Consider the following 22,500-nt stretch of genomic DNA (forward strand, 5'->3'; position numbering starts at 1 on the left):
TCTAGTGTTTCAGCGAAATAACAACACAATGTCAAATACAGCTAGTCAAATTATTAACATCCAATCACATTAACCGTTACTATCTCGCGGGAAACCTTCACTCTTGTGCAGAGATTTAGAAACAAAACATGACAATTTGAAAGATAAGCCACAGGAGTTTTATGATCGAGAATAAAGACGACTTTCGTGTAGTAAGACATGTATAAAAGCAACAGATACTATTAATAAGAAGGGGCTAGAAGCGTCTTATATGGTGAGTTACCGAGTGGCTGGGACAGGCAAGCCCCATACTATTGTAGAGGACTTAATTCTTCCTGCTGCCGCAGACAATGCTGTGGGAAAAGGCCCAAAAAACTATACAGACAATGCCTTCATCAAACAACACTGTTTCACGACGCATCAGTGACATGGCAGGAGATGTTTTGAAACAATTACTGGTTTGCATACAAGCCAGTGAATTATATGTGTTACAGCTGGATGAGTCAACAGACGTGGCGGGCTTGGCACAGCTCCTGGTATATGTCCATTACGTTTATGGGGGGTCAATTAAGGAAGGCATCCTCTTCTGCAAACCACTGGAAACCAGGACAACAGGAGAGGATATTTTTAAAATACTGGACAGCTTTGTGACATCAAATGGACTTTGGTGGTCAAGATGTGTTGGTATCTGTACTGATGGAGCTAAAGCCATGACAGGCAGACATAGTGGAGTGGTAACGCGCGTGCAAGCAGTTGCTCCCGACGCCACTTGGGTACACTGCAGCAACCACCCAGAGGCTCTTGCTGCCAAGGGAATGCCTGACAGCTTGAAAGACGTTTTGGACACTACAGTGAAAATGGTTAACTTTGTTAAAGCAAGGCCGCTGAACTCTCGTGTATTTTCTGCACTATGCAATGATATGGGCAGCGACCATGTAACGCTTTTACCACATACAGAAGTGCGCTGGTTATCAAGGGGCAAAGTATTGACACTTTATGTTTAAATTGAGAGACGAGCTTAACGTTTTCTTTACTGACCATCATTTTCACTTGTCTGACTACTTGCATGATGACGAGTTTGTCACACGACTGGCCTATCTGGGTGATGTTTTTCCTCGCCTGAATGATCTGAATCTAGGATTACAGGGACTCTCCACAACTATATTCAATGTGCGGGACAAAACTGAGGCTATAATTAAGAAGTTGGAGCTCTTCTCTGTCTGCATTAACAAGGACAACACACAGGTCTTTCCATCATTGTATGATTTTTTGTGTGCAAAATGAACTCAAGCTTACAGACAATGTCAAATGTGACATAGCGAAGCACCTGAGTGAGTTGGGTGCGCAATTACGCAGGTACTTTCCCAAAACGGATGACACAAACAACTGGATTCGTTATCCCTTTCACGCCCTGCCTCCAGTCCACTTACCGATATCTGAACAAGAGAGACTCATCAAAATTGCAACAAGCGTTTCTGTGAAAATTTGATTAAATCAGAAGCCACTGCCAGATTTCTGGATTGGGCTGCGCTCAGAGTATCCTGCCTGGGCAAATCGCACTGTTAAGACCCTGATGCCCTTTGCAACCACGTACCGATGTGAGAGTGGATTCTCAGCCCTCAGTAGCATGAAAACTAAATACAGGCACAGACTTTGTGTGGGAAATGATTTCAGACTGAGACTCTCTCCAATACAACCCAACATTACAGAGTTATGTGCATCCTTTCAAGCACACCCTTCTCATTAACCTGTGGTGAGTTATTCACAATATTTGATGAACAAATAAGGTTTTATATGTAAGATGGTTTAATAAAGAGCACAATTATTGATAGTTATTATATTATTATTTGTGCCCTGGTCCTATAAGAGCTCTTTGTCACTTCCCACGAACCGGGTTGTGACAAACTCACACTCATTCTAATGTTTAATAAATGTATCGTATAGTGTGTGTGTGGCAGGCTGATAATGATGGTGAAAAACAACATTTGAGAGTACACTGACCCTGGTGCTAGATGGGGTACAGCTGGAGGTTGATTGTTTGAAGGGGTACGGGACTATAAAAAGTTTGGGAACCACTGCACTAGACAATATACTCTTCAAACACGTAAAACATTGTGGGCTCGTTTACCATCTGTCCACCACTGGTTTCAGTCTTTAGTCATTTTAACAGGGCTGACATTCACTGACAGTGTGACACATTGGTAATAGCGTTTTGCCCCTCTGCTCCTCCAAGCTGTGTTATGTCCTCTGTACTGGTGTACTGGACCCTGTTTGAGCCAGGAATACACGGGTCATTCTAGTCAAATTGACATTTTACCCAAAACATTATCATTTTTCATAAAATTTCCTCTTGGAGACTATAATATTTCTACCTATTTCATAATTATTATAATTTTTTCCCACAAAATTCTCATTACCCGCAACAATAATAAACAAATATGTTTCTAATTTAAAAAAATAAATACCTTTGCTCTGCTAATGTAAAGGCCTGAGTTAAACATAACACGGAAAATAAAAAAGATATACAATTAAGTCTGATTTTTTCCCAATTTGAGCTTTTTAGTAAAAGAGAAGGCCAAGTGGTGTAAAGGTGATTTTGGACAATATGAATCTCACTCTGAAGGCATTGAAGAGAAGACATTCACTTAGCTTCTACGACGACTCTAGATGATGCATCATGGGAGAACAAAAATTAATTGAAAAACTGATTGGAATTTTTACAGGAGCTTGAAAAAGTGATACGGTAATGAGACACATTGTTTGTAGGTAATACTATATATTATAGTTTCATGTGAACTTCAACTAGTATACCATTTTGTATGATTTATGGACAAACTAAAGCAACATACCTTGTTTTATTTTAAAACGGTAGGTTTTTCTAAAGTAAAATTGTATTAAATGACCTGAGAATTTAATCCGGATGCATTTCGGATAATCTACACACAATACCCCATAAAGACATCACAATACCCCATAATGACATCACAATACCCCATAATGACATCACAATACCCCAAATTGACATCACAATACCCCATAATGACATCACAATACCCCAAATTGACATCACAATACCCCATAATGACATCACAATACCCCAAAATGACAAAGCAAAACAGGTTTTTAGAAATGTTTGCACATTCATAAAAAAATTGGAACTGAAATGTCACATTTACATAAGTATTCAGACCCTTTTACTCAGTATTTTGTTGAAGCACCTTTGGCAGCGATTACAGCCTCGAGTCTTCTTGGGTATGAAGCTACAAGCTTGGCACACATGTCTTTGGGGGAATTTCTCCCATTCTTCTCTGCAGATCCTCTCAAGCTCTGTCAGGTTGGATGGGGAGCTTTGCTGCACAGCTATTTTCAGGTCTCTCCAGAGATGTTTGATCGGGTTCAAGTCCGAGTTTTGGCTGAGCCACTCAAGGACATTCAGAGACTTGTTCCCTAAGCCACTCCTGAGTTTGTCTTGGCTGTGTGCTTAGGGTTGTTGTCCTGTTGGAAGGTGAACCTTCACCCCAGTCTAAGGTTAATATAACACCGCTCCTGTTTTAGTAGAGACATTGAATAATAGGAATATGAAAAGAAATAGTTAAACTGTAAAAAGGCTAAAAAGCAAGAATTTTGTTAAAATGTGCACATCCAGGTGGTTTGATATGTCAGTAAAAAGTACGGTGGACTAAGAATTTGGTAAAAATATTTTTATTGAACATACTTATTTTGGTGAAAAATATGATTGAATTGTTGACACACTATATTAGGCAACATTACATTTGTTAAACCACGTTTCATGACCCGTGGGGTCAATTAATCAATATTCAAACTTAAGGTCACCTATAAAATAATGTGTATAATAATGTTTTTATTTTATTTTGTCATATACAGTGAGGTTCGAAATTATTGACACCCTGAATACAGATGAGCCATAATGACTGTATAAATTATATAATTCAAATACTGAGGTATATTTTATGCTCAAAAAAATTGGGAAATTATATTATTTTATACTAATAGAATTGATCAGAGAAAGCGATTTTTAGTTTAACAAGTAATACTTTTTTTTCTCAGATGGTAGCGGTCAAAATTATTGACACCCCTAAAGATTCTTATAAATAAAGTAGTCAAAAGTTTAGTGTTTGGTCCCATATTCCTACGTTAAGCTTTGTGACTCCACTAACGTGTTGGATGCATTTGCTGTTAGTCTGCTAGCAGCTCATAGAGAGATTAGATTAGATGTCTGTTTTAATGTTTGAGGTTTACTCATTGATATCTGCGTCTTTCAGACACATCCAGTCTGCTAGCAGCTCATAGAGAGATTAGATTAGATGTCTGTTTTAATGTTTGAGGTTTACTCATTGATATCTGCGTCTTTCAGACACATCCAGTCTGCTAGCAGCTCAGAGAGAGATTAGATTAGATGTCTGTTTTAATGTTTGAGGTTTACTCATTGATATCTGCGTCTTTCAGACACATCCAGTCTGCTAGCAGCTCAGAGAGAGATTAGATGTTTAATGTTTGAGGTTTACTAGTTGATATCTGGATGGAAAATGTTTATCTTTAGAAGGAAGGACATAATACCTGGATGCATTCTGGTACATAGTACACCCACACATCGGTTCTGTCACTGTTCTGTCTGTTCTGACGGTTCTGTCAGGGTTCTGAAGGTTCTGTCACAGTTCTGATGGTTCTGTCACTGTTCTGCCGGTTCTGTCAGGGTTCTGAAGGTTCTGTCACAGTTCTGATGGTTCTGTCACGGTTCTGATGGTTCTGTCACTGTTCTGATGGTTCTGTCACTGTTCTGATGGTTCTGTCACGGTTCTGATGGTTCTGTCACGGTTCTGATGGTTCTGTCACTGTTCTGATGGTTCTGTCACTGTTCTGATGATTCTGTCACTGTTCTGATGATTCTGTCACTGTTCTGATGATTCTGTCACTGTTCTGATGGTTCTGTCACGGTTCTGATGGTTCTGTCGGTTCTGTCACCGTTCTCACTGTTGTTCTCTCCTCTCCCCCAATCAGGACCAGCCTGTCAGGAGAACACATGTCCTGCGATCCTCCTCCCGCTCTGCACTGTTCACCCAGCCTCCCACCAGCCTCTCAACCCCCCTCTCAACCACCCTCTCAACCCAGGTTAGTACTGCTGTGTGGGTGGGTTTTGTGTTTCTATAGGGTGATGGCGTGGGTTGTGTGTTTCTAAGAGGGGTGGGGTGGGTTGTGTGTTTCTAAGAGTGATGGGGTGGGTTGTGTGTTTCTAAGAGTGATGGGGTGGGTTGTGTGTTTCTAAGAGTGATGGGGTGGGTTGTGTGTTTCTAAGAGGGGTGGGTTGTGTGTTTCTATAGGGTGATGGGGTGGGTTGTGTGTGTCTAAGAGTGATGGGGTGGGTTGTGTGTTTCTAAGAGTGATGGGGTGGGTTGTGTGTTTCTAAGAGTGATGGGGTGGGTTGTGTGTTTCTAAGAAGGGTGGGTTGTGTGTTTCTAAGCGTGATGGGGTGGGTTTTGTGTTTCTATAGGGTGATGGCGTGGGTTGTGTGTTTCTAAGAGGGGTGGGGTGGGTTGTGTGTTTCTAAGAGTGATGGGGTGGGTTGTGTGTTTCTAAGAGTGATGGGGTGGGTTGTGTGTTTCTAAGAGTGATGGGGTGGGTTGTGTGTTTCTAAGAGGGGTGGGTTGTGTGTTTCTATAGGGTGATGGGGTGGGTTGTGTGTGTCTAAGAGTGATGGGGTGGGTTGTGTGTTTCTAAGAGTGATGGGGTGGGTTGTGTGTTTCTAAGAGTGATGGGGTGGGTTGTGTGTTTCTAAGAAGGGTGGGTTGTGTGTTTCTAAGCGTGATGGGGTGGGTTTTGTGTTTCTATAGGGTGATGGGGTGGGTTGTGTGTTTCTAAGAGTGATGGGGTGGGTTGTGTGTTTCTAAGCGTGATGGGGTGGGTTGTGTGTTTCTAAGCGTGATGGGGTGGGTTGTGTGCTTCTAAGAGTGATGGGGTGGGTTGTGTGTTTCTAAAAGTGATGGGGTGGGTTGTGTGTTTCTAAGAGTGATGGGGTGGGTTGTGTGTTTCTAAGAGTGATGGGTGGGTTGTGTGTGTCTAAGATGGATGGGGTGGGTTGTGTGTTTCTAAGAGGGGTGGGTTGTGTGTTTCTAAGGGTGATGGGGTGGGTTGTGTGTGTCTAAGAGGGATGGGGTGGGTTGTGTGTTTCTAAGAGGGATGGGGTGGGTTGTGTGTTTCTAAGAGGGATGGGGTGTGTTTCTAAGAGTGATGGGGTGGGTTGTGTGTTTCTAAGAGTGATGGGGTGGGTTGTGTGTTTCTAAGAGTGATGGGGTGGGTTGTTTGTTTCTAAGAGGGATGGGGTGGGTTGTGTGTGTCTAAGAGTGATGGGGTGGGTTGTGTGTTTCTAAGAGTGATGGGGTGGGTTGTGTGTTTCTAAGAGTGATGGGGTGGGTTGTGTGTGTCTAAGAGGGATGGGTTGTGTGTTTCTAAGAGGGGTGGGTTGTGTGTTTCTAAGAGGGGTGGGTTGTGTGTTTCTAAGAGTGATGGGGTGGGTTGTGTGTTTCTAAGAGTGATGGGGTGGGTTGTGTGTTTCTAAGAGTGATGGGGTGGGTTGTGTGTTTCTAAGAGGGGTGTTGTGTGTTTCTAAGGGTGATGGGGTGGGTTGTGTGTTTCTAAGAGTGATGGGGTGGGTTGTGTGTTTCTAAGAGTGATGGGGTGGGTTGTGTGTTTCTAAGAGGGGTGGGTTGTGTGTTTCTAAGAGTGATGGGGTGGGTTGTGTGTTTCTAAGAGTGATGGGGTGGGTTGTGTGTTTCTAAGAGTGATGGGGTGGGTTGTGTGTTTCTAAGAGGGGTGTTGTGTGTTTCTAAGGGTGATGGGGTGGGTTGTGTGTTTCTAAGAGGGGTGGGTTGTGTGTTTCTAAGCATGATGGGGTGGGTTGCACCAATATGGATTTTAACTCTTACAACTTTAAATGAATAGATAAACTCAGTTTATCTATTCATCTTGTTCCACCAAACTTTAAACCTAGTTTTAAATGAATCCTAGTCAAATTGAATCCTTCATCTAAACTAAGTTTTTACGTTTGACTTAAAACCAAGATCAAATCTGGTTGTAAAATCACATGTACATGTAGTTTAGGGATTCAATCTAAACTGCCGCTGGAGGAGGTTAAAGGTCATCAGATGTCAGTGTATGTGCTTTATTTTCAGTGTGATTTAACAATTTCAGCTCTTGTGGCTTATCATGTAAAACTCAACTAGCCAGCTAATTTATTTGACCAAAAATTCAATGAATTGCGTAATTTAGATGAGGTGAAAATTGTCTTTGCTGGCTAGCAGTGACCAGACCTGGATAGAATGAAAACATATTGCTATGGTGATTCCATTATGACACGTGTAACTAACCATACACTAGTGATTTAACCTGAGATTAAAAGATTTCAAAATCAACTGGTGCAACACAACTCTGAGTTTAATCCTAAACCTAGATTTTAAAGTCTAGATTAGGTCTAATCTAAGATTAATTTAAACTAGGGGTTCCCAAAAAAATGTTGGCCCACGACCCCATTTTGAGATCTGAAAATTATTACGAGCCCAACCATGTGGAAAAACAATTATGTCATTGACAGCCAATGTTTACTTTTTATATTTGGAGCTTTTAACAGTCAATTAAAATACATTCTAACAGTATTTCTGATTGTCTTCTCAACTCACCATCACATATTTTTTATTTGGGGCTATGACAGTCAATTGCAAATGAGTCTGACTAGAAATGATCTCCCCACCACTAATGAGATGGGGGCGGGCTTGATTCATGTCGAGTCGGAGCGTCTCAAAGGGGGCGTGGTCGACAGTGCGCGCCTCATCTCTGCTGTCACATCCAACCTGGATCGATATTTGGTTTTAATGCAGAAGAGCACTGAATCCAGCTTCACACAGATATGAGCTGGTCGAAGGGTACCATGAGTTTTTTTTTGCTGCTTTCAAGAACTGGGAACTCAGGAAAAATACGAGGTCATGTCGGTGATCTCCAGTCAGAAAGTCTACGCTCTAGAAAGAGGCCCGAGTTCCCAAGTTGGAATTCTGAGTTGGATGACCGTTCGAAATGTTTTTCCCAGTCGGGGCTGGTTTATTTTCCCAGAGTTCACAGTTGTCTCGAACACACTGAAGTCGGAAGTCAGAGATTTCCCCTAATTCCCAGTTGTTTTGAACGCGAAATGAATGCTCAGAGGGAGAAGCCGGGGGTTTTCCCTATCAGTCAGGAACCAAAACTCCTCCGTAGTGACCCGTGAATGCATTCGGTCACATGACCGCTCGATGAGCTGTTCGATTTCACTTATCGGCATGTCAACTGAGCCAGGAACACAGTCAAACGGATTGGGAAGTAGATCCCAAAGGGCTTTCCCAAGCGTTGGAGGCGAGCAGTGTATGACTCGTGTAGGACACTTACCGATGCTGTTTTCTGTTAGAAACATGCACTGCCGATGGATTGGCCCTTGAAAGACTCTTGTCCAATAAGATTTCCTCTGACTTCCACTGATTCGTCCACTCATCTGTAGTATGTTTCTCTATTTCCTGGCTGCTTGTGTTTAATTCATTCAGTTTTCCAAATATGTCTGTTACATATAAAGGAGACACATTTTCTTTTCATTACACAGAAAGTCAAACAAGTCTTTTTGTTTTGTTTTTTTGACAACAGTTCCTCTCTCAATGCGGAACATCTTTCAACGCTCCACCTGAATAACCACCAAACCTCGGTGTGAAATAGAACGTTGTCATGCTCTGATCTCATATCTCCACGTAGTTTTGAGAACATCTGTGCGCAGTGGATGTGGTTTGATGTAGTTTACAATCGAAGTTACCTGCTGCAGTTCTCTGCTCAGCTCTTTTGCCGCCAGTCGCTCTCGGTGTATCTCCCCGTGCCATCCCTCCTAGACTCCTGTCTCACTGTGCCATCGCTCCTAGACTCCTGTCTGACTGTGCCATCCCTCCTAGACTCCTGTCTCGCTGTGCCATCCCTCCTAGACTCCTGTCTCACTGTGCCATCCCTCCTAGACTCCTGTCTCCTCGTGCCATCCCTCCTAGACTCCTGTCTCACTGTGCCATCCCTCCTAGACTCCTGTCTGACTGTGCCATCCCTCCTAGACTCCTGTCTCCCCGTGCCATCCCTCCTAGACTCCTGTCTCACTGTGCCATCAATCCTAGACTCCTGTCTCCCCGTGCCATCCCTCCTAGACTCCTGTCTCCCCGTGCCATCCCTCCTAGACTCCTGTCTCCCCGTGCCATCCCTCCTAGACTCCTGTCTCCCCGTGCCATCCCTCCTAGACTCCTGTCTCCCCGTGCCATCCCTCCTAGACTCCTGTCTCCTCGTGCCATCCCTCCTAGACTCCTGTCTCCTCGTGCCATCCCTCCTAGACTCCTGTCTCCCCGTGCCATCCCTCCTAGACTCCTGTCTCACTGTGCCATCGCTCCTAGACTCCTGTCTCACTGTGCCATCGCTCCTAGACTCCTGTCTCACTGTGCCATCCCTCCCAGACTCTTGTCTCGCTGTGCCATCCCTCCCAGACTCTTGTCTCACTGCGCCATCCCTCCCAGACTCTTGTCTCGCCATGCCATCCCTCATAGACTCCTGTCTCACTGTGCCATCCCTCCTAGACTCCTGTGTCGCTGTGCCATCCCTCCTAGACTCCTGTCTCGCTGTGCCATCCCTCCTAGACTCCTGTCTCGCTGTGCCATCCCTCCTAAACTCCTGTCCCACTGTGCCATCCCTCCTAGACTCCTGTCTCACTGTGCCATCCCTCCTAGACTCCTGTCTCCCCGTGCCATCCCTCCTAGACTCCTGTCTCGCTGTGCCATCCCTCCTAGACTCCTGTCTCACTGTGCAATCCCTCCTAGACTCCTGTCTCGCTGTGCCATCCCTCCTAGACTCCTGTCTCACTGTGCCATCCCTCCTAGACTCCTGTCTCACCGTGCCATCCCTCCTAGACTCCTGTCTCGCCGTGCCATCCCTCCTAGACTCCTGTCTCGCTGTGCCATCCCTCCTAGACTCCTGTCCCGCTGTGCCATCCCTCCTAGACTCCTGTCCCACTGTGCCATCCCTCCTAGACTCCTGTCTCACTGTGCCATCCCTCCTAGACTCCTGTCTCGCCGTGCCATCCCTCCTAGACTCCTGTCTCGCCGTGCCATCCCTCCTAGACTCCTGTCTCGCTGTGCCATCCCTCCTAGACTCCTGTCCCACTGTGCCATCCCTCCTAGACTCCTGTCTCACCGTGCCATCCCTCCTAGACTCCTGTCTCACCGTGCCATCCCTCCTAGACTCCTGTCTCGCCGTGCCATCCCTCCTAGACTCCTGTCTCGCTGTGCCATCCCTCCTAGACTCCTGTCCCACTGTGCCATCCCTCCTAGACTCCTGTCTCACTGTGCCATCCCTCCTAGACTCCTGTCTCGCCGTGCCATCCCTCCTAGACTCCTGTCTCGCTGTGCCATCCCTCCTAGACTCCTGTCCCACTGTGCCATCCCTCCTAGACTCCTGTCTCACTGTGCCATCCCTCCTAGACTCCTGTCTCGTCGTGCCATACCTCATAGACTTCTGTCTCGCCGTGCCATCCCTCCTAGACTCCTGTCTCGTCGTGCCATCCCTCCTAGACTCCTGTCTCGTCGTGCCATCCCTCATAGACTCCTGTCTCGTCGTGCCATACCTCATAGACTCCTGTCTCGCCGTGCCATCCCTCCTAGACTCCTGTCTCCCCGTGCCATCCCTCCTAGACTCCTGTCTCGCTGTGCCATCCCTCCTAGACTCCTGTCTCGTCGTGCCATCCCTCATAGACTCCTGTCTCGTCGTGCCATACCTCATAGACTCCTGTCTCGCCGTGCCATCCCTCCTAGACTCCTGTCTCCCCGTGCCATCCCTCCTAGACTCCTGTCTCGTCGTGCCATCCCTCCTAGACTCCTGTCTCGCCGTGCCATCCCTCCTAGACTCCTGTCTCGCTGTGCCATCCCTCCTAGACTCCTGTCCCACTGTGCCATCCCTCCTAGACTCCTGTCTCACTGTGCCATCCCTCCTAGACTCCTGTCTCGTCGTGCCATACCTCATAGACTCCTGTCTCACTGTGCCATCCCTCCTAGACTCCTGTCTCGTCGTGCCATCCCTCCTAGACTCCTGTCTCGCCGTGCCATCCCTCCTAGACTCCTGTCTCGTCGTGCCATCCCTCCTAGACTCCTGTCTCGTCGTGCCATCCCTCCTAGACTCCTGTCTCCCCGTGCCATCCCTCCTAGACTCCTGTCTCACTGTGCCATCCCTCCTAGACTCCTGTCTCGCTGTGCGATTTCAAGCTCAATATCCGATCCTCCATCCGTCTCCCAACTCATCTAAATTCTGCAGCATTTGCAATAGTGTCTGTGCGTCCATTCGTTTGGTTGGTCTTGTCATTGTGAACTACACACGTTGTATGTTATACTCAGTCTGATTTGACTCTCCCAGGGGAGATTATAAATAATTTCCTTTCATAGTAAAATAAGTAGATTATTCATCATCATTACACTGTTGTTCTATATTCAGTCACCCTCGTCACCCTCATTATTCAGATTAATCCAATTCGATCACCCTCCTTGTCATTTTAATTCATTTATTTATTTTATTTATTTAACCTTTATTTAACCAGGAAGGGCTCATTGAGATTTAAAATCTCTTTTTCAAGAGCGTCCTGGCCAAGATTGGCAGCACCAAGTCATTACAAAAATTACAGACAGACAACATGAAAAACTACAAGTAATCTAGTAAAAACCATTGAATTCACAAACAATATCAAAAACAGCAAATTAAAAACATTGAAGTCACATGTTCCATTATCAGCTTCTATCTGGTTTTCTATCATTGACGACAGAAAAAAGCATATTTTAATTTAAAGGTGTTACTAGTTTTTGGTTTCGTAGCCAGAGCAAGGCTGCCGTGCCAGTGGTCATGTGTTGACTGCAGGGGACAGCACGGAATATTCTAGGAGAAAGGGACATTTTGGAAATAGAGCTGCACCTCTTGAATTCTGGGAGTTATTTGACAAAGGTAAGCGTCATAGAATCAGCAGAATCTGCTCTTTCTGATACTAATTATATATAAATCACAATGTTTTACCCGCATGTGACTCTGAAGGAGGATCTTTTAATAAAACGATGATCCTTTTTACTGCGTCTGTCAATTACAAGATGCGCCCATCTCGTCATGTACAATTTGACAACGGATAGGACTAGTAGTCACTCATCAGATTATTGTCAATAATGTTTAATCTTGTCTACAGGCTAACTCTTATTATGTTTTAAATTAGTTTAGGTGTAGTTTAGGTGTAGTTTAGGTGTAGTGTCGATGGGCCAGATGTGCAGGCTGACTGGCATCGTTTGCTTCCTGCTCATCAACCTTGAATAGAGGATTTGTTTTATCAGTCTAAAGGCAATATAATATATCTATATATATATATATATATAGCAATATGGAGCATGTCGTCGTTTCCTTTACAATACATTAGATTAGGTATAGAAAATAAAACAGTCCCATAACAGCTTTTACATTTTTTTACAAAAGTACAAATGTTAAAAAAGAATAGTATCGATCTGCAAAGGAACGCTGTCAAAATGATTTGCTGCTGATAAACAAGCATCACATAAACTCATCATTACATTGCTGTCTTTCTCAATGTAATCAACCTCTTCACCCTCCTTATCATTCAGTTAGGACTCATTTTAAATTACATTGTGAAGTAAGGTGCACAATTATCGCCCATTTATCCATTTGTCATTCAGTGAGGAGAGAGAGATCCATTAACACCTGGCTGGGTACCAACGTCCTACAGAACATTATCTTGGAGCCTGGCTGGGTACCAACGTCCTACAGCACATAGTCTTCAATCAAATCAAATGTATTTATATAGCCCTTCTTACATCAGCTGCTGTCTCAAAGTGCTGTACAGAAACCCAGCCTAAAACCCCAAACAGCAAGCAATGCAGGTCCCGTGTGGCTCAGTTGGTAGAGCATGGCGCTTGCAACGCCAGGGTTGTGGGTTCATTCCCCACGGGGGGGACCAGGATGAATATGTATGAACTTTCCAATTTGTAAGTCGCTCTGGATAAGAGCGTCTGCTAAATGACTTAAATGTAAATGTAAATGTAGAAGCATGGTGGCTAGGAAAAACTCCCTAGAAAGGCCAAAACCTAGCAAGAAACTTAGAGAGGAACCAGGCTATGAGGGGTGGCCAGTCCTCTTCTGGCTGTGCCGGGTGGAGATTATAACAGAACATGGCCAAGATGTTCAAATGTTCATAGATGACCAGCAGGGTCAAATAATAATAATCACAGTGGTTGTCGAGGGTGCAACAGGTCAGCCCCTTCAGGAGTAAATGTCAGTTGGCTTTTCATAGCCGATCATTAAGAGTATCTCTACCGCTCCTGGTGTCTCTAGAGAGTTGAAAACAGCAGGTCTGGGACAGGTAGCACGTCCGGTGAACAGGTCAGGGTTCCATAGCCGCAGGCAGAACAGTTGAAACTGGAGCAGCAGCACGGCCAGGTGGACTGGGGACAGCAAGGAGTCATCAGGCCAGGAAGTCCTGAGGCATGGTCCTAGGGCTCAGGTCCTCCGAGAGAGAGAAAGAGAGAGAGAGAATTAGAGAGAGCATATTTAAATTCACACAGGACACCGGATACGACAGGAGAAATACTCCAGATATAACAGACTGACCCTAGCCCCCCGAGACATAAACTATTGCAGCATAAATAATGGAGGCTGAGACAGGAGGGGTCGGGAGACACTGTGGCCCCATCCGATGATACCCCCAGACAGGGCCAAACAGGAAGGATATAACCCCACCCACTTTGCCAAAGCACAGCCCCCACACCACTAGAGGTATATCTTCAACCACCAACTTACCATCCTGAGACAAGGCCGAGTATAGCCCACAAAGATCTCCTCCACGGCACAACCCCAAGGGGGGAGCCAACCCGGACAGGAAGACCACGTCAGTGACTCAACCCACTCAAGTGACGCACCCCTCCTAGGGACGGCATGGAAGAGCACCAGTAAGCCAGTGACTCAGCCCCTGTAATAGGCTTAGAGGCAGAGAATCCCAGTGGAGAGAGGGGAACCGGACAGGCAGAGACAGCAAGGGCAGTCTTGGAGCCTGGCTGTGTACCAACGTCCTACAGAACATTGTCTGGTGTAATTATAAAAATTGTGACAAATGAGCAGTGTAAAATACAAACATGTAGGAAGAATCAGGGAAGAAGCAGAACAGAAATTTTTAATAATTTTTTAAGGCCGTTGTATTTTATTTACAAAATCAGTGTCCGTTGGCCTCTGGCGGTTCTAGTGGGTAACACGGTTATCTGACCATATTGCAGCCGGTAATATCAAAGTCTCTGCAATATGTTTTAGGTTTAATTTAGATGTATAACGTTAACCACATTACAATGATTGTGAGATACAAAGACGATATTATAATATCTATTTATTTTTTGGGTGGGGGGGGGGATTTGGTAAATTCTCCCGCGACCCCATTTTGTTATCCGGCAACCTGGCATGTGGGGATCTACTCTACTGTGCAGTGAGCGAGAGAGAGACAGAGAGACATCGACCTGGCATGCGGGGGTCTACTCTACTGTGCAGTGAGAGAGAGAGAGAGAGAGACAGAGAGACAGCGACCTGGCATGCGGGGGTCTACTCTACTGTGCAGTGAGCGAGAGAGAGACAGAGAGACAGCGACCTGGCATGCGGGGGTCTACTCTACTGTGCAGTGAGCGAGAGAGAGAGACAGAGAGACAGCGACCTGGCATGCAGGGGTCTACTCTACTGTGCAGTGAGCGACAGAGAGACAGAGAGACAGCGACCTGGCATGCGGGGGTCTACTCTACTGTGCAGTGAGCGAGAGAGAGAGACAGAGAGACATCGACCTGGCATGCAGGGGTCTACTCTACTGTGCAGTGAGCGAGAGAGAGACAGAGAGACAGCGACCTGGCATGCGGGGGTCTACTCTACTGTGCACTGAGCGAGAGAGAGAGACAGAGAGACAGCGACCTGGCATGCAGGGGTCTACTCTACTGTGCAGTGAGCGAGAGAGAGACAGAGAGACAGCGACCTGGCATGCGGGGGTCTACTCTACTGTGCAGTGAGCGAGAGAGAGACAGAGAGACAGCGACCTGGCATGCGGGGGTCTACTCTACTCTACACTGTGTGTCCGTGCTTGGGCAGATGAGTCCATTTATTAGATGCTGTCAGGGTGATAGAATCATCCCCTCTCTCAGCTGGTTGTCCCACGGTACTGTCTACTACGGATTACCTTCCAACAGTGTGAGTATTATAACAGCAGTGTCCTTGAGCCCCCCCCCCCCATTCTTCATATTATAACAGCAGTGTCCTTAAGCCCCCCCCCATTCATATTATAACAGCAGTGTCCTTGAGCCCCCCCCCCCCCCCATTCATATTATAACAGCAGTGTCCTTGACCCCCCCCCCCATTCATATTATAACAGCAGTGTCCTTGAGCCCCCCCCCCCATTCATATTATAACAGCAGTGTCCTTGAGCCCCCCCCATTCATATTATAACAGCAGTGTCCTTGAGCCCCCCCCCATTCATATTATAACAGCAGTGTCCTTGAGCCCCCCCCCATTCATATTATAACAGCAGTGTCCTTGAGCCCCCCCCCCCCATTCATATTATAACAGCAGTGTCCTTGAGCCCCCCCCCCCCATTCATATTATAACAGCAGTGTCCTTGAGCCCCCACCCCATTCATATTATAACAGCAGTGTCCTTGAGCCCCCCCCCCCCATTCATATTATAACAGCAGTGTCCTTGAGCCCCCCCCCCCATTCATATTATAACAGCAGTGTCCTTGAGGCCCCCCCCCGCCCCCCCATTCATATTATAACAGCAGTGTCCTTGAGCCCCCCCCCCATTCATATTATAACAGCAGTGTCCTTGAGCCCCCCCCCCATTCATATTATAACAGCAGTGTCCTTGAGCCCCCCCCCCCATTCATATTATAACAGCAGTGTCCTTGAGCCCCCCCCCCATTCATATTATAACAGCAGTGTCCTTGAGCCTCCCCCCATTCATATTATAACAGCAGTGTCCTTGAGGCCCCCCCCCCGCCCCCCCATTCATATTATAACAGCAGTGTCCTTGAGCCCCCCCCATTCATATTATAACAGCAGTGTCCTTGAGCCCCCCCCCCATTCATATTATAACAGCAGTGTCCTTGAGCCCCCCCCCCCCCCATTCATATTATAACAGCAGTGTCCTTGAGCCCCCCCCCCCCCCATTCATATTATAACAGCAGTGTCCTTGAGCCCCCCCCCCCATTCATATTATAACAGCAGTGTCCTTGAGCCTCCCCCCATTCATATTATAACAGCAGTGTCCTTGAGCCCCCCCCCATTCATATTATAACAGCAGTGTCCTTGAGCCCCCCCCCCCCATTCATATTATAACAGCAGTGTCCTTGAGCCCCCCCCCCCCATTCATATTATAACAGCAGTGTCCTTGAGCCCCCCCCCCCATTCATATTATAACAGCAGTGTCCTTGAGCCCCCCCCCCCCCCCCATTCATATTATAACAGCAGTGTCCTTGAGCACCCCCCATTCATATTATAACAGCAGTGTCCTTGAGCACCCCCCATTCATATTATAACAGCAGTGTCCTTGAGCACCCCCCCATTCATATTATAACAGCAGTGTCCTTAAGCCCCCCCCCCCATTCATATTATAACAGCAGTGTCCTTGAGCCCCCCCCATTCATATTATAACAGCAGTGTCCTTGAGCCCCCCCATTCATATTATAACAGCAGTGTCCTTAAGCCCCCCCCCCATTCATATTATAACAGCAGTGTCCTTGAGCCCCCCCCCATTCATATTATAACAGCAGTGCCCTTGAGCCCCCCCCCATTCATATTATAACAGCAGTGTCCTTGAGCCCCCCCCCATTCATATTATAACAGCAGTGTCCTTGAGCCCCCCCCCCCCCATTCATATTATAACAGCAGTGTCCTTGAGCCCCCCCCCATTCATATTATAACAGCAGTGTCCTTGAGCCCCCCCCCCCATTCATATTATAACAGCAGTGTCCTTAAGCCCCCCCCCCCCCCCATTCATATTATAACAGCAGTGTCCTTGAGCCCCCCCCCATTCATATTATAACAGCAGTGCCCTTGAGCCCCCCCCCCCCCCATTCATATTATAACAGCAGTGTCCTTGAGCCCCCCCCCCCCCCATTCATATTATAACAGCAGTGTCCTTGAGCCCCCCCCCCCCCATTCATATTATAACAGCAGTGTCCTTGAGCCCCCCCCATTCATATTATAACAGCAGTGTCCTTGAGCCCCCCCCATTCATATTATAACAGCAGTGCCCTTGAGCCCCCCCCCCCCCCCATTCATATTATAACAGCAGTGTCCTTGAGCCCCCCCCCCCCCCATTCATATTATAACAGCAGTGTCCTTGAGCCCCCCCCCCCCATTCATATTATAACAGCAGTGTCCTTGAGCCCCCCCCCCCCCATTCATATTATAACAGCAGTGTCCTTGAGCCCCCCCCCTCCGCCACACTTCATATTATAACAGCAGTGTCCTTGAGCCCCCCCCTCCGCCACGCTTCATATTATAACAGCAGTGTCCTTGAGCCCCCCCCCCCCCCCCCATTCATATTATAACAGCAGTGTCCTTGAGCCCCCCCTCCGCCACACTTCATATTATAACAGCAGTGTCCTTGAGCCCCCCCCATTCATATTATAACAGCAGTGTCCTTGAGCCCCCCCCTACACACACACATTTGGTAGGCGCAGGGCGATGCAGTACGGAGCTCGATTTGGCCTCTGCATGCCTCCAGAGGCATCACACCCTCCATACGAAACCTCTGACCACATTTTTGGGTCAAGCATAAATTGGCTTTAAGGTGTACACTGAATGATACTTTTGTATATATAGTGTATGTGGAAACCCCTTCAAATTCGTGGATTTGGCTATTTCAGCCACACCCGTTGCCTTGCTAGAGCTGGTCAACTGTATGTGCTTTTATTATGAAGTGGAAATGTCTAGGAGCAACAACGGCTCAGCCGCGAAGTGGTAGGCCACACAAGCTCACAGAACGGGAACGACGAGTGTTGAAGCTCGTAGAGCGTATAAAATGTCTGTCCTCGGTTCCAACCCTCACTACCGAGTTTCAAACTACTTCTAGAAGCAACGTCAGCAACAATAACTGTTCGTCGGGAGCTTCATGAAATGGGTTTCCACGGCTGAGCAGCCGCACACAAGCCTAAGATCACCATGCGCAATGCCAAGTGTCAGCTGGAGTGGTGGAAAGCTCACCGCCATTGGACTCTGGGGCAGTGGAAACGTGTTCTCTGGAGTGATGAATCACGCTTCACCATCTGGCAGTCTGACGTACGAATCTGGGTTTGATTTGCCTTGTGGATGAATGGAAGTCCTCGCAGCAATGTTCATGATGAATAGTAATGATCCGTTTTTATTTGTTATAACTTTTGGGGATATTAAATATAATTTAGTTTTATATAACACGTCTGTTTTTGAATATTTGGAAATGAATAAAAATGTATTATTTAAGAGAGAGGCTTATTTAGAAGACACATGGTGTTTTACGGGTACAGTTGGTACCCATTTAAGCCCAATCTGGACCTTTCACATATTTAATCAAACAATTGTTATTGTCTTGTTGAAATTGTTCATTTTATCTCCTCCACATACAAACAAGTCTAAATAAATATGTAGAATTGATTTGTATTTATAGGGCTTTTATAGTTGAGATGGTGGTTTTACACGTCCTCTGTTGTTCCTTGACTAACCAACCATTCTCTCTGTCGATAATTATGCCATTACAACTTCTAATAGTAACTGTTATCCGCTGGTTAATTATGCCATTACAACTTCTAATAGTAACTGTTATCCGCTGGGTAATTATGCCGTTACAACTTCTAATAGTAACTGTTATCCGCTGGTTAATTATGCCATTACAACTTCTAATAGTAACTGTTATCCGCTGGGTAATTATGCCGTTACAACTTCTAATAGTAACTGTTATCCGCTGGTTAATTATGCCATTACAACTTCTAATAGTAACTGTTATCCGCTGGTTAATTATGCCATTACAACTTCTAATAGTAACTGATATCCGCTGGGTAATTATGCCGTTACAACTTCTAATAGTAACTGTTATCCGCTGGTTAATTATGCCATTACAAATTCTAATAGTAACTGATATCCGCTGGGTAATTATGCCGTTACAACTTCTAATAGTAACTGTTATCCGCTGGTTAATTATGCCATTACAACTTCTAATAGTAACTGATATCCGCTGGGTAATTATGCCGTTACAACTTCTAATAGTAACTGTTATCCGCTGGTTAATTATGCCATTACAACTTCTAATAGTAACTGATATCCGCTGGGTAATTATGCCGTTACAACTTCTAATAGTAACTGATATCCGCTGGGTAATTATGCCGTTACAACTTCTAATAGTAACTGATATCCCCTGGGTAATTGGGAGAGAGTGAGGTGATTGGCATGTAAGAGTCAACATGTTTTCGGGCAGCAGTGCTGCCTGCCAGCAGTAATCTTCTCTGATTGATTTGAGAGGGGCTATCATCGTTAAGTCACATAGTACATAACAAAGCATTGAATATTTTTAATTCATGCAGTTTAAAATGTATTTTGTAATTTTTTGCCCCATATGCATTTGACTGCGGCGTACGCCCACATCATATGAAGGAATGTGCCTACCTGATTTAGGGGACACAGTGAACCGTTGAATCGTAAAAGGTTTCCTGTGAATACATTTAAAATGTATAAATTAATTGTTAATGTTGTAAATGACTATTGTAGCTGGAAACGGAATATTTTTTATGGAATATCTACATAAGTCTACAGAGGCCCATTATCAGCAACCATCACTCCTGTGTTCCAATGGCACGTTGTGTTAGCTAATCCAAGTTTATCATTTTAAAAGGCTAACTGATCGTTAGAAAACCCTTTTTCAATTATGTTAGCACAGCTGAAAACTGTTGTACTGATGAAAGAAGCAATAAAACTGGCCTTCTTTAGACTAGTTGAGTATCTGGAGCATCAGTATTTGTGGGTTCGATTACAGGCTCAAAAGGGCCAGAAACAAAGAACTTTCTTCTGAAACTCGTCAGTCTATTCTTGTTCTGAGAAATGAAAGCTATTCCGTGCGAGAAATTGCCAAGAATCGGAAGATCTCGTACAAGGCTGTGTACTACCCCATTCACAGAACAGAGCAAACTGGCTCTAACCAGGGCAATAGGAGACACCATATTACATTGTTTAGGGGATATATCAGTGGAGACCACCTCTTCCAGGACAATAGGAGACACCATATTACATTGTTTAAGGATATATCAGTGGAGACCACCTCTTCCTGGGTAATAGGAGACACCATATTACATTGTTTAAGGATATATCAGTGGAGACCACCTCTTCCTGGGTAATAGGAGACACCATATTACATTGTTTAAGGATATATCAGTGGAGACCACCTCTTCCTGGGTAATAGGAGACACCATATTACATTGTTTAAGGATATATCAGTGGAGACCACCTCTTCCAGGACAATAGGAGACACCATATTACATTGTTTAAGGATATATCAGTGGAGACCACCTCTTCCTGGGTAATAGGAGACACCATATTACATTGTTTAAGGATATATCAGTGGAGACCACCTCTTCCTGGGTAATAGGAGACACCATATTACATTGTTTAAGGATATATCAGTGGAGACCACCTCTTCCTGGGTAATAGGAGACACCATATTTCTCTATATACTCAGCCAGGGGGCAGAAGAATCATGTCTGAACCAGTGTAGGAGGGAGAGAGAAATACTAGTGCCTGAAAATACAATTTAAAGTTTGGTACGGATATGAAAAAAGCCTCCGTCTTCACAATCAACAGTAGCCTATGCCTCTCTCTCTCTCTCTTTCTAATTTTCTCTCTCTCTCTCTCTCTTTCTCATTTTCTCTCTCTCAATTCAATTCAATTCAATTCAAGGGGCTTTATTGGCATGGGAAACATGTGTTAACATTGCCAAAGCAAGTGAGGTAGATAATACACAAAAGTGAAATAAACAATACAAATTAACAGTAAACATTACACATACAGAAGTTTCAAAACAAGAAAGACATTACAAATGTCATATTATATATATACAGTGTTGTAACAATGTACAAATGGTTAAAGCACACAAGTTAAAATAAATAAGCATAAATATGGGTTGTATTTACAATGGTGTTTGTTCTTCACTGGTTGCCCTTTTCTTGTGGCAACAGGTCACAAATCTTGCTGCTGTGATGGCACACTGTGGAATTTCACCCAGTAGATATGGGAGTTTATCAAAATTGGATTTGTTTTCAAATTCTTTGTGGATCTGTGTAATCTGAGGGAAATATGTCTCTCTAATATGGTCATACATTGGGCAGGAGGTTAGGAAGTGCAGCTCAGTTTCCACCTCATTTTGTGGGCAGTGAGCACATAGCCTGTCTTCTCTTGAGAGCCATGTCTGCCTACGGCGGCCTTTCTCAATAGCAAGGCTATGCTCACTGAGTCTGTACATAGTCAAAGCTTTCCTTAAGTTTGGGTCAGTCACAGTGGTCAGGTATTCTGCCACTGTGTACTCTCTGTTTAGGGCCAAATAGCATTCTAGTTTGCTCTGTTTTTTTGTTAATTCTTTCCAATGTGTCAAATAATTATATTTTTGTTTTCTCATGACTTGGTTGGGTCTAATTGTGTTGCTGTCCTGGGGCTCTGTGGGGTGTGTTTGTGTTTGTGAACAGAGCCCCAGGACCAGCTTGCTTAGGGGACTCTTCTCCAGGTTCATCTCTCTGTAGGTGATGGCTTTGTTATGGAAGGTTTGGGAATCTCTTCCTTTTAGGTGGTTGTAGAATTTAACGTCTCTTTTCTGGATTTTGATAATTAGTGGGTATCGGCCTAATTCTGCTCTGCATGCATTATTTGGTGTTCTACGTTGTACACGGAGGATATTTTTGCAGAATTCTGCATGCAGAGTCTCAATTTGGTGTTTGTCCCATTTTGTGAAATCTTGGTTGGTGAGCGGACCCCAGACCTCACAACCATAAAGGGCAATGGGCTCTATGACTGATTCAAGTATTTTTAGCCAGATCCTAATTGGTATGTTGAAATGTATGTTCCTTCTGATGGCATAGAAAATGCCCTTCTTGCCTTTTGTGTGTGTGCTCTCTCTCTCTCTCTCTCTCTCTCTCTCTCTCTCTCTCTCTCTCTCTCTCTCTCTCTCTCTCTCTCTCTCTCTCTCTCTCTCTCTCTCTCTCTCTCTCTCTCTCTCTCTCTCTCTCTCTCTCTCTCTCTCTCTCTCTCTCTCTCTCTCTCTCTCTCTCTCTCTCTCTCTCTCTCTCTCTCTCTCTCTCTCTCTCTCTCTCAGGAGTCTAGGACAAGGCTACTCTCTCTCTCTTCAGCCATGCATGTGCACGATAAGGCAGTTCTCAAGGAGAGAATGAATGGTGCT

General features: G+C 45.2%; 1 protein-coding gene across 2 annotated transcripts in view; it reads left to right on the forward strand.

The window, feature by feature from the left end:
* The window catches only part of LOC139580328 (calcium uniporter protein, mitochondrial-like), a 518,594-nt gene that overhangs the window by 56,202 nt on the left and 439,892 nt on the right, over positions 1-22,500 (forward strand). For both annotated transcript variants that reach the window (XM_071408881.1, XM_071408880.1), the window contains exon 2: positions 4,999-5,109. In XM_071408881.1, coding sequence (XP_071264982.1) covers positions 4,999-5,109 — 111 coding nt within the window. The remainder of the gene's footprint in view (positions 1-4,998; positions 5,110-22,500) is intronic.

Source organism: Salvelinus alpinus, chromosome 7 (genome assembly GCF_045679555.1).
Source record: "Salvelinus alpinus chromosome 7, SLU_Salpinus.1, whole genome shotgun sequence".
Classification (NCBI taxonomy): domain Eukaryota; kingdom Metazoa; phylum Chordata; class Actinopteri; order Salmoniformes; family Salmonidae; genus Salvelinus; species Salvelinus alpinus.